The sequence below is a fragment of the Capricornis sumatraensis genome, chromosome 10 (assembly GCF_032405125.1).
Source record: "Capricornis sumatraensis isolate serow.1 chromosome 10, serow.2, whole genome shotgun sequence".
In the NCBI taxonomy this organism is placed as follows: domain Eukaryota; kingdom Metazoa; phylum Chordata; class Mammalia; order Artiodactyla; family Bovidae; genus Capricornis; species Capricornis sumatraensis.
This window is the reverse complement of record NC_091078.1, coordinates 92665959-92681250: the sequence shown is the minus strand read 5'-3', so window position 1 is coordinate 92681250 and position 15292 is coordinate 92665959. Positions and strand designations below refer to the sequence as shown.

Below are 15292 nucleotides of genomic sequence, written 5' to 3'. Positions count from 1 at the left end.
GAGCCTTTTATATAAAAACAGATAAATGGGCAGGAAACACGGAATAAAAAGACAAAAACTAAAAGTCCTCCTATAAGATGAAAGCTTGTTAATTGGACACTAACAAAAAGTAAAGGTATAAAAGTTGACAAAATTGAGATGAAAGTGTATCAAAGTGGTATATTTAAATGGGCTTTATATAAGATGATTATCATCTTTTTAAGTATATTGTAGGACAGGCATGCTTTACTGGGAAATACTATATGGTATTTTAAGACAAGGTATATAAATTTGCCCCTCAGGAAATATTAAACATTCTAAAGGAAACCAATTTCCATTGCAGCCATGAAATTAAAAGACGCTTACTCCTTGGAAGGAAAGTTATGACCAACCTAGATAGCATATTGAAAAGCAGAGATATTACTTTGCCAACAAATGTCCATCTAGTCAAGGCTGTGGTTTTTCCAGTGGTCATGTATGGATGTGAGAGTTGGACTGTGAAGAAAGCTGAGCGCCAAAGAATTGATGCTTTTGAACTGTGGTGTTGGAGAGGACTCTTGAGAGTCCCTTGGAGTGCAAGGAGATCCAACCAGTCCATTCTGAAGGAGATCAGTCCTGGGTATTCATTGGAAGGACTGATGCTAAAGCTGAAACTCCAATACTTTGACCACCTCACGCGAAGAGTTGACTCATTGGAAAAGACTCTGATGCTGGGAGGGACTGGGGGCAGGAGGAGAAGGGGATGACAGAGGATGAGATGGCTGGATGGCATCACCGACTCGATGGACATGAGTCTGAGTGAACTCCGGGAGTTGGTGATGGACAGGGAGGCCTGGCGTGCTGCGATTCATGGGGTCTCAAAGAGTCAGACACGACTGAGCGACTGAACTGAATTGAACTGAATGCCTATGTACATAATGCACCTATGAGATATCTCTACCTCTGGAAAGTATAGTATCATCAACATTGAATTTATAAAGAGCTCTATTTAATTTCAAAGAAAGTACTTACAAATTAAATAAAGAGAAATAGGCCAAAATGACTTTCAGGTTCACGTGAACTGAGAAATATTGAATATTAAGATGCTACCTGGTATTAAAGTTTGTTTGTTGATCTAATTATTATAGGCATGTATTTAGAATCATTAAGTATAATACTTTATGGTATGTAGGTTTAACAGAAGTCAAATAAGACAGACGTTATTGCATCTGCTGCAAGCAAAATAACTTGATATGATGAAGCTTTACAGTAAATGTAAATGAGATAAGAGCTTTTGGGAAAACTATCTTAAAATAGTTTTTAAATTTCATCACAATGAGAAACTTATGTGCTACAACTAAAGAGAAGCCCCTGCATGTCACAACTAAGATCCAGGGCAGCCAAATAAAAATAAATTAGTTTTAAAAAATACACAGGATACTGGCCTCAGATAAGTGAGGTGCACATCAAAGGAATGATTTCAGTGAGCTCAGACCGTACATCCTCTCATACACGGAAAAGTGCTGAATTCCTTAACCTGGGTTATCTGGGTTTCTTTACTTAACAATAACCTTCTGATGTTCAGACTACCTTCCCTTTGTTGCAAAACTTCCATTATAACCTGGCTACTCCAGCCTGGCCTCCTTGGAGCAATTCTCTCACGGTCACTTGAGATGTTGCCTCCTGAGCTCGAAGTCCTAAAAATTCCCGGTGAATGAAACACAGCTCTTGACTATTAGGCTGCGAATATTTAAGTCAAAGACACACACATAAATTACAAATATGAACTTACAAGATAACTCACACTAATATGCAACATCGTCATCTGTATGTGTTTCATAGATACTGAGGTTTCATGTTGAAGTTTCACTACTTAAAAAAAAAAAAAAAGTGAAAGGAGCTGGAGGTCAAGATCCATGGTTTGTGGTCTCAACTCTGTCACGACTCATGGTTTAGCAATTCTGGGCCTCAGTTTCGACATCTATAAAATGGGAACAGAGCTGCCCCACTCCTTAGGTTGGTTATGACAGGAAAAAGAAATGACCCGAAAACACTCTTCAGAGAATTACAGGTGCAAAGTCAAAAGCACATGGTAATTTTATCAAGTTCATACCATGGCCTTAGTCCCTCCTTGCTCTCCTCCGTGCATCCTCACTCATCCCTTTCAGTGTGGAGAGTGATGCTGTGACTATGAATGACAGTGATATTATTAATAACAGAGTAATTAAAGTATCAGTGATGGAGAAATACATGGCCAGCCCTGTGGTATGAGCCCCACACATGTCACTGCTCCCCGCCACCAACTTCTCCAGTAACCCCACCTCGGGCCCAGGCTGACTCAGTCACCCAAGTACAGATGGGGCTTTGACAGAATAGCAGCACCGGCCTCCTGTGCGCTCTGGACTTTTCCCGACGCCCCAGTGTGACAGAGCATGTGAAGAGCGAGGCAAGTACACACAGGCTGCAGCCTCACAGGGTCTCGTAGTATTAACATGGACTTAACCCCTTGTGAGCCTTCCTGGGCCAGCCCTCCTCACTGGAGCACAGAGGCTGTTTGTGGCTCTGTGGCCCTGCTGGGGACAGGGGGCAAACACTCAGGGGGGCCTTGGGGTCTCTGCCTCAAAGTATGCATGACCACTGACTCTGCAAAACTCCCCAACTAGAGGAGAACATGGGCAGCGGCGGCGGGGGGGTGGGGGGGGTGGCGATACTGTGGGTGGAGGTGCCCCCAGTACAGCCCATCCAGCTTGGGTGGGCCGCTGGGGCCCTGGGAGGCAGCCAGTGGCTGCTAGAAACAGCTTGAATCTTGCTCTTCAAGAGACAATGAATCCACTGTTGACCGGCTGGGGCCTTGATTAATGTTTGAAAAAAAAAAAAGTGGAAAATTCCACCTGTGTGGGTGGAGGCTGGACCTGGGACAGGTCAGCAACCTCTAATGGCCTTGTTCCTGGGGATGGGGAGGACAGAGAAACACAGAGGCCAACCAAAGAGATGGCCTGAGGGTATCTCTGCACTTGGGTCCAAAGGAATTTCCTTGTCAAAGCTAGGGAAATCATGTTTTTTTTCTCGTCCCACCTCCCCTGTCCTTAAATTTACACAGCACCTGTAAGTCCTCCAGTTTTTTCCCACCCCTTTAGACTCTCCCAACAGCCCCGCCAGACCAGCAGGACTGACGTCAGCCCCATGTTATGGAGGAGAAACCGAGGCCCTATGACACCCAGAGCCTCGCTCAAGGGTGGCACTGGGGAATGAATAGTGCAGCCAGGAGGTGTGAACCCCAGTAGCAGCACAGAGCCTGTCCCGGGGGAGTCTGGGGCCAGGGCCATGGGTAGTGGACAGAGGGGTCCTTCAGACTCCGGATGAGAGGCTCCTCACCCCCACCAGAGAAGTGTAGAAGGAAACCCAAACCAGCTCTGACTGGGTAGGCTTGGGCCCCAGCTTGGAGGAAGGTATGCATTCATTCGTTCAAGCATTTAATAAGCACCTACTAAATACCCAGACAAAAAGGAACGCTGCACAAGGCTCTTTCAGAAATGCAGACGCAGCAGAATTCATGGCCAAAGAGGAAAGGTCAGAGCATCTGCACTTCCCTCACAGACCTGAGTCACCTCACTGCCATTACACTTGACAGCAAAGGGAACCGAGGCTCTGAGAAGGGCCGAGACTTCCAGAGTCACAGGGGAGGCAGCTGAGACCTACTGACCCACAGGGGCCCTGCATCCCATTAACCAAGCTACGGCACTGCTGGGCTTAGGCGTTCCAACAAACGGTGTTCCTTCCGCAGGCCAGCTTGGAGGCTCCATGCTTAACCAGCAAGGCCCTCTCATGGAAGAACACTGTTTGGAATGGCCTTCTGGGCCAGCGTGGACCCCTTCTACTGGACAGGCACACCTTGCTGGCCCACAGAGCACACCAGCCGTGGCTAAAGGGATCACTCTGCAGTCCTGCCTTAAGACCCAGCCATGGGCAGCAGAGAAGTAGAGACAGGGTGGCATCATCTCTGTGCCCACACAGGCCCAGCCCTGCACCCAGGGCATGGGGAGGTCACTGGGTCTGCATCCCAAGTCAACGGCCAGCACCCGCTGCTCTCGTTCCCCCTCCCACTCCTTCGACCTGATGCTCAGCTACCTTGGCACTTTGCTCGCCTCGCCTTTCTCCTCTCCTTTGCCCACCAGCTTCTTTTCCTGGAGAAACTATCTCAACCTTGCCCTTTCTTGGAAGAAAAACAGCCCTCTGCCATCTCTAAAGCCACTTCCTCTCATGCCTTGTCTCAACACTTCTTGCCAAAGATCTAAGTCAGGGGCCCACTGCAGGCCAGGCCACTTTTGGCCCCCCTGTCTCACCTGACACCATGGCTGCTCCCTCACTCTAGGATCTTACAGAAAGAAGGGAATAGGGAATATCCCTTCCTGGGACCCTATCTACCTCCCCTCTCTGCTGCTGCTGCTGCTGCTGCTGCGTCGCTTCAGTCGTGTCAGACTCTGTGCGACCCCACGGACAGTAGCCCACCAGGCTCCTCTGTCCATGGGATTCTCCACGCAAGAGTACTGGAGTGGGTTGCCATTTCCTTCTCCACCCCTCTTTACTAACCCCTATAAATGTCTGACTCGCAAACTCTGTCTCCAGGACTAACCTTTGCATTCCTGGTCACCCCCACCCCAGAGCCCTCACCCTCAAGAGCCCAAGCTCTCGCAACAGGGCCTGCTTTGGGGCATGCCTATAAAGCCGGTACAGCCTGGAGCCTGGCCCACGCAGACACTTGGCTATTCGTCCAGTGAACAGACTAATTGCAGCCTCTTCTCACTGCCGTCAGAGGGACTGATTTCCATGGCCTGTCATAGCCAGCAAGGTGACCTTCCTAACACTGAAAAATGACCATCACCAAAATGTCTGGCACCCCACGGGACAAGGGTTGTGATCCCAAGAGCAGGAAGATGAGGCTGCATCTGCACTTCCATAGCAGAACTGGGGAGTCCATGTGCCCTCGAACATACTCTCACTGCCCGCGTTCTCAGTCCAAGGGCACCTGTTAGCTGGCACCTTTGCATGCCAGCACAGGCACCCTGCACATGCTGGCTCAAGAATACAGACAACTATTAGAGCTGCAAGTGATCTCTGGGACTACAAGGCTAGGGCTCAAAGCAACTCAGAGACGTTGAGCAAGGGGCCGCGGGTGGCCCAGCCCAGGCATGGGTGAGGCAATACCCTCACCTGAGCCACTCACCTTGATGAGGAACCAGACCAACCCTCAGGAAAACATCGCCTGCACCTCACATATGTGCATGCCAGAGTCCCCAGCCAACCTTGAGACTGGGGCCTGCTCCAAGCTGGCCAAAATTTGAATCAGGCAGCTGAGCAAAACAACTGCTTGACTAAGTCAACTTTTCAATAGCTGACAACTTCATCTCTCCCTAGGCCTTGGTCTCCCATCTAAAGAGTGGAGCTAACTCAGCCTAGAAGTTTAAGGGACCTTGAGTTGGTCACCCTCCCCCTCCTCTGCAAACCCAGGCGCCTAAAGCGGCAGAGTTTCAAGCACTTTGATTCACTGTTAGCCCAGCTGATTTTCATTAACTTTTCCCAAACCCACTGTCTCTCTCAAAGAATGGGTCTGGTCCACCTGCGCAGAATTAACCAGCGAGATCAAGTTAAATGCAATTCCCAGACCCTACTTGGTTCTGAGCAGCTAGGTCGGCTCTCTGCGGCCGCATTTAATTTGCAAATTTTGCTCAGAAATCCTGAGCTCCCTGAAACTCAAGAACTCGCCTCCAAACCCAAAGGGTGAAGGCTTTCTTCTTCGGAGACCCAACTGTTAGCATCAGGTCTCATTTTGTGGAAAGATACATTGACCAGAAAAGCAGCGATAGGGATGGTTTCTACTACACGAATTACACACAACTTAAATTTCTGCGAGTAACTCAGTGCGACTCTGCTGTTCCCGTCCCACACGTTTGGTTTCCCGCGGAGGGGGCGGCCAACCTCGGCGTCCAGCCTGGGATCTCCAGACCCACCCGACCTCCCGGCCCGACCCGGCCGCGGGCTCCGGAGTGCGGCCACGGCCTCCCCGCTACTCACCGTGGGCAGGTCGGTCTGAGTGCCGGGACGGTCGGCGGCGGAGTCGGAGGAGCTGGCGCCGGCGGCCCGGCCCAGCCCCGCTACACTTTAACCGGCAGCGCCGGCGCTCCGCGCGGCCAGGAGGGGCACCGCGGGCGTCTCGGACCCAACCTGCCCCCAGCAGCGAGGCGGGCCTGCCGGCTGGGGCTGGCGGGCCGTGCGCGCACTCGCGCACCCGGCTCACCGCACGCACCGGTGCGCTGGGCCGGCGCGTGCGTGGCTGCCCGGGAGACGCGCGGACCCCGGCATCCATCCCGCGCGACCCCTGCAGGCCGGGCACTACATTCCCCACCGTGGGAGGGCGCCAGAGGGCCGCCTCTACCCGGGCGGTGCTGGGGGAGGCGGAGCCCAGAGGTGTGGCCCCGGGCGCCTGAATAAGAGCGCGCGGCCCGAAGCCGATCCGGACCCCGCGCTGTGGCGGGCGGTGGCCCCGCGATGTTGCTAGTACTGCTGAGCCTGGCCGCGCTGTGCTGGGGGGCCGTGCCTCCGGAGCCGGTAAGCACCCCCAGTAAGCTCCCTTCTCCCGCGTTCCGGTCCCTCAAACCCGGACCCATCAGCTCATGCTCCTCCGAGGCATTCGCAGAGGGCCATCTGAAGCAGGGATCGGGCGTCGGACTGCTTAAGTCTGGGGCGAGGGTATCGGACGGGTTCGGATGCCACCATGCGTTCTTGATCCAGCCGTTTACGCTCAATGAGCCTTGTGTCCTCATTTGTCTAACTGAAGGGCCATATACCTCACTCACCAGGATTTAGTGAAGGACAGCTACCGGGCCCGTAAGATAGCAGCAAAGAGCCTAGCACATAGTAGGCGTTCACTATTGTTATTGCCTGGGGTCGCAAGAGCTGCTTCTACATTCCAGTCGCCTTTTTCACCGTGTTCTTTTTGCTGTACTGGGGCCCTTGTCCCCAGAGCTAAGCACCTGAACTCTGCAGCTTTCCCTTCTTCTCCTGCCTTAAAGGATTGAGGGACTCTTCTGGGTCTTCAAACAAAACCTCATTTGCAAAATTGCGTTTGAAGCTATATTGCTGCCCTTAAGCATAGCCGTAGCATAAAAGCGTGGTGTCATTTGCTGATGGAAAGACATACCCTGCCTTGATGTCTTCAGCTCCTCTCCTTGTCCTGTCTCAGTTCAGAGCCCACCCCCTCACTCCACCGCACCCCTTCCTTTCCCCTAGAGGAAGAATTCATTGCTTTTGCAGTACCTGCTACTAGGCCTGTAGCTTGAACTCTGTACAAAGCTTAGCGCTGTGGCTTTGCTTCTTCCTAAAATTTGTCTCAGCAGCCCCTTGACAAGAACTTAGCTCCCAGTATCACCAAGGTGGTTTATTTGTTTAAAAAACTGTCTGGTGACATCCCTTGCAGTTCAGCTTTAAAAAGACAAAGATGATCGACAGTTCCACCCCACTCATATTACTCAAATCAACAAGTCTTGCCTTCTGTCTTCATGGTGTTGAGAAATGTTGAGGCTGTGAGGGCTCAAATTCCGGAGCTGGTGGACTTACCCATGCTGTGTCACGTGTCACAGGAACTTGCTGCTTCCTTTTAGGTCCTGAATTTTATTCCCAAACCAAAGGACTAATTACTTTTTCTTATAAAAAGACATGAGCAGTTAATCCAAAGGATTTAATATTGGCCTTTCTTAGATACTGATGATATTATTTATTTTTACAAGTTCTTTTTAAAAGATAACATGATGAAATCATAGTTCCTTTATGATTTGGTAAATAGTTCAAGTGAGTCCTTTTATATCAGAAGGGGAAATTTTTTTTAAAGAACCTCGGAAAGGTACCATGGACTCCATTCTTCTGCTCTTCTTGGCACAGCCTATCTTTAACCTGGGGAAACTCAATAAATATTCTAGACTGTCCTAGAAGGCTACAGTTAGTGTGAAGGGGCCTCTGTGATGGTCCAGAGTTATCCACTGCTTGTGGCAGGGAAGGCTGAGCTGCAGAGAGGGCTGTAAACCCACCTTTGATCTTTAAGGGAGATGATGGCCAGGCTTGAGGTTCAAGTTAATGGTAGTTAATCTATGGCCCATCATAGCCTATCATAGGGCTGCTTAATGTCTCCCAAACTGTGAAGTGGGACCAGCTCAGCTTTTCTTTGAACATGCATCACTTGTATACGCATTTAAGGGAAAAGATGGTGTTTTGTCTAATTTGGCAAATGAAGGCTTGTGGTTTGCTGGTATTCAACATGGCACTCGGTTTCTTTCTCTCTTGCAGACAATTCAGTGTGGCTCTGAACCCGGTAGGTGCACTAGAAACAGGGCTTTACGTCAGAAGTACAGTTGGACTTTCAGGGGACGTGAATCCTGGCAGTGGGTCATCGAAGTCCAGGCGCAGGGTGAACCTCTGCTTTGTTAGCTGATGCGGGTGAAGCCTCCATCTGCCCAAGGCAGAGCTCCCAGGGTTTCGGGTGGGCTGGCCTCCTGGCTGGAAAGAGGCACAGGAGATCAAGTGCCATGGGAGGGACGCCATTTGCACTTGGGAACAGGAAGCAAATGTTTTAAAGGAGTGTTGGAGATGGCAGCATTTAAAGAATGGGTGTGTTTCTGCCCAAGAAATGTGGATGGACAGAGTGAGCTGGAAGAAAGATGGTACTGGCAGAGACTAGGGTAGAAGGGGGAGTCATGGGGGTAAACTGGCTGGAGTCCAGGCTGAGGTGTGGGGTAGGCAGAAGCAATCCTAACAAACATGTCAAATAAATTAGATATATACATATGTATGAAGGGACCCAGAGTGGGCACATGTGCCCTGTAGGTTGGGCCCAGGAGGTTCAGCATCACCTTGGCTGCACATCAGCCAGCACTGAGAAATGTCTGGCCTGCCTTAGCTGAAAGAGGAGATGAGTTGTGAGTGAGGGGTGGTCACAGTGGGTCATGCAGAGCAAGTGGCATTGGACTGGGCTGGGGAAGGGGTGTCATGGGCAGTTTCACCTTCTCCCAGGACCGTCTCCAGAGTGGATGGTCCGACACACCCTGACCCCAGGAGACCTGAGGGACCTCCAAGTGGAACCTATTAAAAGCAGTGCTGACCTGGAGGACTCTTCAATTTTGATGAACATAAGCTGGATACTCCGGGCAGATGGTAAGTTTGCATCAATCAATGTAAAGCCTGACATGTCTACTAAAGCAGAAATGGGCAGACTCTACAACCCATGACTTCCCTTCCCAGCATGTACCCAACAGAACACATACACGCATGCCACAGATACACCAGATACGTGCCATACATACACCAAACCCACAGACTAGAATGCTCATAGGAGCAGTATTCAAAACAGCCAAAAATAAAACTTCTTCAAGGCCTGACAGTAGACTTAGATTCACAAACGGAATCCAGTATATCAATTAGCATGAACGATTTCTGGCTATGTGTGGATGAATCTCACAAACAAAAGCAGCCAGATTCAGGAGTTCATCCTTTCACCTCTGCACGCAGGCCTGCGGTCCTACCCACCAGATGATTCCATTAACAAAGTGCAAAACAGCCAAAACTACTCTATGTAGTTAGCAGTCAGGACAATGGCTATTCTTGGGTAAAAGTTGCTCAGTTACGTCTGATTATTTATGACCCTATGCACTCACTGTAGCCTGCCAGGCTACTCTGTCCATGGGATTCTCAGGCAAGAATACTGGAATGAGTAGCCATTCCCTTCTCCAGGGGATCTTCCAAACCCAGGGATTGAACCCAGGTCTCCTACATTGCAGGTAGATTCTTTACCATCTGAACCACCAGAGAAGCCCATTCTTGGTGGGGAGTGACTGAAAGGAGGCCTGAGGGGCCCTCCTGGGGTGTTCCTTGACCTGGGTACTGGCTGCACAAGTGTGAAAACTCATCAGATGGTGTGCTGGTGTTGGTGTTTTTCTATATGATACGCTGCTCTTCATGGAAGGAAACGGGATAAGGCCAGAGATGATCTTGCAGGTTTAGGAAAACATTCTCTTGGGTAGATCACTTTTCCATCTCCCAAAGGACATCATGGAAGTCCTAGCATTTCTCTGAGGCACTTTGGATGAACCAAGACTGGGGGCCTAAAGCCCATGTCTGTAGAGTCCCCTCACTAAATTCAGCTAAATTCCATATGGTCATAACCTGGGAGTGCCAAGCACGGAGAAGTGTGTGAGCTCCAGTTCCTGCTCAGTCAGGTTCTCAGGGGCCAGGGGGAGGCAGACAGACTGTCAGGGGAATCCTGGAGGGACATGTACTTCATCTTTGGGGGGGTTGAGGGGAGAGGAGGAGGAGGAGCGGGCCCAGGTGAGACCACATTAAATTAGATGGCATTTGGCTTCATCCCTGGCACGGAGTGAGCTCCTGTGTTTGTTAGCTATCATTGTAGATGGTGGTGCATGAGTTGGGCCTTGGAAGGAGAAAGAATTGGCAAGACGAAGAACAGGAGGGAAAGGCATTGCAGGGAGAAGGATCAGCATGGATAAAGGTACAGACAGAACAGGTTTGGCTGCTGAGGACACTCTGAGAGGCCTCTGCTCCACACAGCATGCCTGTTCCTCTTACAAGAGTCCAGGGCAGTGTAAAGGTAGCCTCCTCTTTGCAGGTGCCTGTGAAACTCAGGCTCACCTATGAGGAGGAAAGGCTTTGGAATCTGAATCCATATTGTCGCTGATGAACTCTCTAAGCTATGGCACAGCTCCCTGAAATTCCCTAAGCCTCGCTCACCCCTTCTGTACACCGGGGACAATCATAGTGCCTACCTCTGAGGGCCACAGTGAATGTGAAGGCAGGCAGGCTGTCTAGCTTCAAATCAGCTACAGAGGAAGCACTAAACCCACAACTGCCCTCTTACCTGCCTTGGCAGCCAGCATCCGCTTGTTGAAGGCCACCAAGATCTGTGTGACGGGCAAAAGCCACTTCCAGTCCCGCAGCTGCGTCAGGTGCAATTACACCCAGGCGTTCCACACTCAGACCAGACCCTCTGGTGGCAAAGTAAGCACTTGGAGACACTTGGGAGGGCTGTCACTAATCTGGGCCCTTTGTTGGGGGTGTGGATTTGTATTCACATACAGGCTGCTGACAGCTACAACCTGGAACCTGGATGTCTGGGTTCAAATCCCACTTGGAGCCATTTCTCTGCTGTGTCAAGTCAGCATCCCTGGGCCTCAATTTCCCCATCAGCAAAGTGAGGGAAGTGTTAGTCGCTCAGTCGTGTCCAACTCTGCGACTCTATGGACGGTAGCCCGCCAGGCTCCTCTGTTTATGGAATTCTCAAGGCAAGAATACTGGAGTGGGTTGCCATTCCCTTTTCTAGGGGATCTTCCTGACCCAGGGATTGAACCCAGGTCTCCCACATTGTGGGCAAATTCTTTACCATTTGAGCCAGCAGGGGAGCCCAAGTGAGGGAAACTGACCCTAAATTATATCCTGGGTCTAGAATTTTATACTTCTCTGATTCTGTCGATTACAGTGGCAAACTGTGTAGGGTCAATTTCCTTAGTAGACATTGGCTAGAGACGTAAGTTTTAGCAGTGGGTTAAGGAATGAAATTATAAATGAAAAGGACGTGGCAATTCAAGGGTTCCCGCTTTGCTTTGCAGTGGTCGTTTTCCTACATTGGTTTTCCTGTCGAGCTGAACACAGTCTATTTCATTGGCGCCCATAACATCCCCAATGCAAATATGAATGAGGACGGCCCCTCCATGGCTGTGAACTTCACCTCCCCAGGTATACATCCTCACTCCTGTCTTATTCTCTGTCTCGCCGGGACACCTGATCTGGTGTGTGGTTTGGTAGAGAGAGGCCAGGACCCCTGGATGAGATGCTTGGCCTCGCTGAGTCTCGGTTTCCTCGTGAGTACCAGGGACACAACAGCAACCGCATCTCACTCACAAGGAGAGGACTGAGTTGGGTGAAGCGGAGGGGAGAGCCCATTCCTGTGCCTCGGGCACTGACTGAGCCCTTGACACCCACTGTCTCACCTGGGCTGCCAAAAACCCCATGGTTGGGACAGCCCTGATTTACAGATAAAAGAAACTGGCAGCTTAAGAAAGTTGCCCTGGTTACACACACAGCGAAGCGAAGCTGCCGGTCAAACTCTGGTCCTCCCTGACTGATGCACATTTGCCATTCTCTGCGATCAACGCAAAACACGTGTTCCAGTCTCAGCTTCTGGGCAGGAAGTGTAGTCTGACCATGTGTGGCTGGTCTCTGAGGATGTACAGACTCCAGTGGGTCTGCCCCCTGAGCCGGGAGGAGAGGCCAGTGGCACTGAGGTGAGCGCTGGTTCTTTCCTTTGCTCTGACACACACTCAGCCCTCTGGTGTCACGCCTGCACGATCACACACGGGGTCAGTGTGAGGATGAGACGGGGTCTCTGGTGAGGAGGGCCCAGCATGGTGCCTGGTCCCAGCAGCTCCCACATCACTCTGGCTCGGGCTGGGTCATCTGTTCTGTCCCCACGCCTGTCCCTGTGCCAGCTGTGGCACTGAAGCCAAATGGGGGCAATTTCCGATCTGTTTGCATTCCTTGGTTCTGGTCTAGTGTATTCTCAGCATCACATCATTTACTACACAGCAGTTCCCAGGTTTCTTGGTGAGACCAAATCTCATTTTAAAAACATTTGGAATACTTTTATAGAAAAGTTGCAAAGCTAGTACAAAGAGTTCCCATATAATGCTCACCCAGTTTCTTTTACCTTTAACATCCTACGTTACCACAATCTATTAGTCTAAACTGAGAGTCCAGCACTGGTATTTCTATGAACTAAAGTCCAGACTTTATTTGGATCTCATCTGCTTCTCCACTAATATCATCTTTCCGTCCCAGTGGCATGTAGTCCCCAGTGTCTCCTTCATCTCATCTGGTCTGTGACAGCCTGTGTTTCCGTTTCACGACCGTGAGTCTTGAGGAGTGACGGCCGTGCTTCCTGCAGGATGCTCCCCGAGTCTGGGTTTGTCAGGGGTCTGTCTCATGATCAGCCTGGGGATGTCGGAGTTTGATGAGAGTTCTACACAGGCGAAGCACTCTTCTTGTGGCACCTGTTGGCGTGGGTGACGTGCACAGGGCGTCACAGGTGATGCTCACCTTTGTTAAGTGGTTATCTTGCCACGTTTCTCTGTGTAATCTAGTATCTTTCCCTTCCCCAACTCTAGTTTTTGGAAACAAATCACTAAGTCTATCCCACCCTGGGGCGGAGGGGTACAGAGCAGGATTAAGCTCCACCTCTTGGAAGGGGCAGTAGCTACACGTAATACTTAACCGCGTTTTTCAAGAATGGCTGGTTTCGAGGTCTTCTCTTGGGGATCACAGATACCATTCTGATAAAGGCTGTATTCAAATTAGATTCTGGTTATCACTTCGCAGGTCGATAATCTTCTGTTTAATAGTATGTTAGCATCTTATTTACATCTGCTATCTGACCTCATATCTGAAATGTTCTGGCAATTCATTACAGGTGTGGTAAGCATGTGTTGTGTGCACACTTGTTGGCACTGCGGTGGAGCAGGCTTACTTTTTTCTAAAATGTGAAAACTTTCAAATTTCCAGGGTGCCTGGACCACTTAATGAAATATAAAAAAAAATGCATCGAGGCAGGTAAGTAAATTTAGCATTTGCTTTTGTTATGAGAAGAAATCCATACCTTGAGCCAGCACAGCTCAATCAGACTTTTTACGATGAAGGAACTGAGGCCTCGAGTAGGGCTGTTACATAGCCAAACTGCTCAGTGAAGGCTGATCCCCAACCTGACAAACTCTTGGTAGGTTTATGCGGCGAGCAAGTCACAGGAAAAACACCCCATTCCCTTGATTAAACTAACATTTTAGCGCCAAACAAAGGCCCTCTCTGCCTGGATGGGACTCTATTATTAAAGTCTTCTGCCCGCTCAAACACCAGCACCACTGAGCTGTGGCCACAGGGACCTACCTGGATTTGCAAACATTCAAGGTGGCAGCATTAGCTAAAATAATGACCTCGAAGCATGCTCCCAACCCGTGACCTCACAGGGGTCACATCTCACAGGGAGACTGTTAGAAACTGCCCCTACCCACTGATTTTTGAAATAAGCCCCTTCAGGTTAATCAGTCCCAACCCTCCAATTTCCAAGGTGTTTACAAGGGTTTCTGTGCATTTCTGGGTAATGACAGTCTTAGGGTGCTACTGAGGCTAATGGTTTGGGGGGACCAGTCCCTGTCTTTAAGGCACCCCCACCCCACAGGCGTCCTTGTGAACCCCAGCAGACATAGCACGTGTCTCCTGCTGAAGGTGGACTTGGAGCTTTGTGCCTCCTTGTGGCCTCCTGCTGGGAGCATCTGGAGCGGGGGACCCATGGGGGTGTAGGGGGGCCCGAGGGCCTTGAATCGGTCCTAGGACCCAACTCCTAAAGACAGTTGGAGTGAGGGCTTTAAACGGCCTCCTGGGTGGGGAAAATAATGCATGCTCTTCTGTGTCATGTTCCTGGAAATGAACCAAGCGCCAATTTGCAAGGCACATGACTGAAACAACGGGCTTTTCTCACAGAGTAGACCTGTCAGGGTGTTCTTTTAAGCCATGAGGCACTTCCTTATTTCCTGACATTCAGTTAAGCTGGGGCAGAGCAGGCTGATGGATGGAGTTCTGGAATCCAGAGTATTCTAGCTCTAGCTGAATTCCCTCGCTCTATAAACTCAGGCACGTCTCCTAAGCTGTGGCTCTTGCTCCCCATCCTGGAAAGGGGAAATCCTGACCCCTAGCCCTTCACTCCAAATGGATACCGAGAGTAGAAGAGAGTGGTAGAACCTGGCCTGTGCCTCCCATCACCTGCAGCCCAGGGAAGCTGTTTTCAGCAAAGCAGTGACGTGGGGTCACTAAACCTTCCTGGGCAGCAGGCTACTCTGAGATGATAAATAAGACATGCTGTGCAGTAGTTTGTATCTCATGGAGGTGTGCCTCAGAACAGACATCTGTTTTGGTCAAGCCCTTCTGGGAACTTAACTAGGGCTCAGTGTGCCGCTCCATCCTTGTGATTCTCCTGACTCACAGGAAGCCTGTGGAAGCCAAACATCACCGCTTGCAAGAAGAGCGCGAACACGGTGGAAGTGAATTTTACCACCAGTCCCCTTGGAGACAGATACATGGCGCTCATCCAAAATACCTCCGTGATTGGGACTTCCTATGTGTCAGAGGTACTTTCTTCCCCTTCATGTCCTCAACACCAGTCCTGTCCCCCACCTCCAGCTCTCCTTCCCTTGTTGGAGAACTTCCCTGGACAGACTCTTCTGAGAGAGCA

The 15292-nt window shown here is 50.3% G+C and overlaps 2 protein-coding genes across 6 annotated transcripts in view; one reads left to right on the top strand and one right to left on the bottom strand.

The window, feature by feature from the left end:
• The first annotated feature begins 6500 nt into the window (after window positions 1-6500).
• The window catches only part of IL17RB (interleukin 17 receptor B), a 15600-nt gene continuing 6808 nt past the window's right edge, over window positions 6501-15292 (top strand). The window contains exons 1-7 of one of the 2 annotated variants that reach the window (XM_068983057.1): window positions 6501-6564; window positions 8296-8320; window positions 9019-9159; window positions 10889-11016; window positions 11625-11751; window positions 13573-13620; window positions 15046-15188. In XM_068983057.1, the coding sequence (XP_068839158.1) occupies window positions 6505-6564; window positions 8296-8320; window positions 9019-9159; window positions 10889-11016; window positions 11625-11751; window positions 13573-13620; window positions 15046-15188 (672 nt within the window). In that variant the 5' untranslated portion in view covers window positions 6501-6504. Of the gene's footprint in view, window positions 6565-8295; window positions 8321-9018; window positions 9160-10888; window positions 11017-11624; window positions 11752-13572; window positions 13621-15045; window positions 15190-15292 lie in introns of both variants that reach the window. The other variant, XM_068983058.1, reaches the window with a different exon arrangement.
• The window catches only part of ACTR8 (actin related protein 8), a 27613-nt gene continuing 25160 nt past the window's right edge, over window positions 12840-15292 (bottom strand). For all 4 annotated transcript variants that reach the window (XR_011145485.1, XR_011145486.1, XR_011145488.1 and 1 more), the window contains one exon: window positions 12840-13064. The gene's annotated coding sequence lies outside the window, so the exon portion shown is untranslated. The remainder of the gene's footprint in view (window positions 13065-15292) is intronic.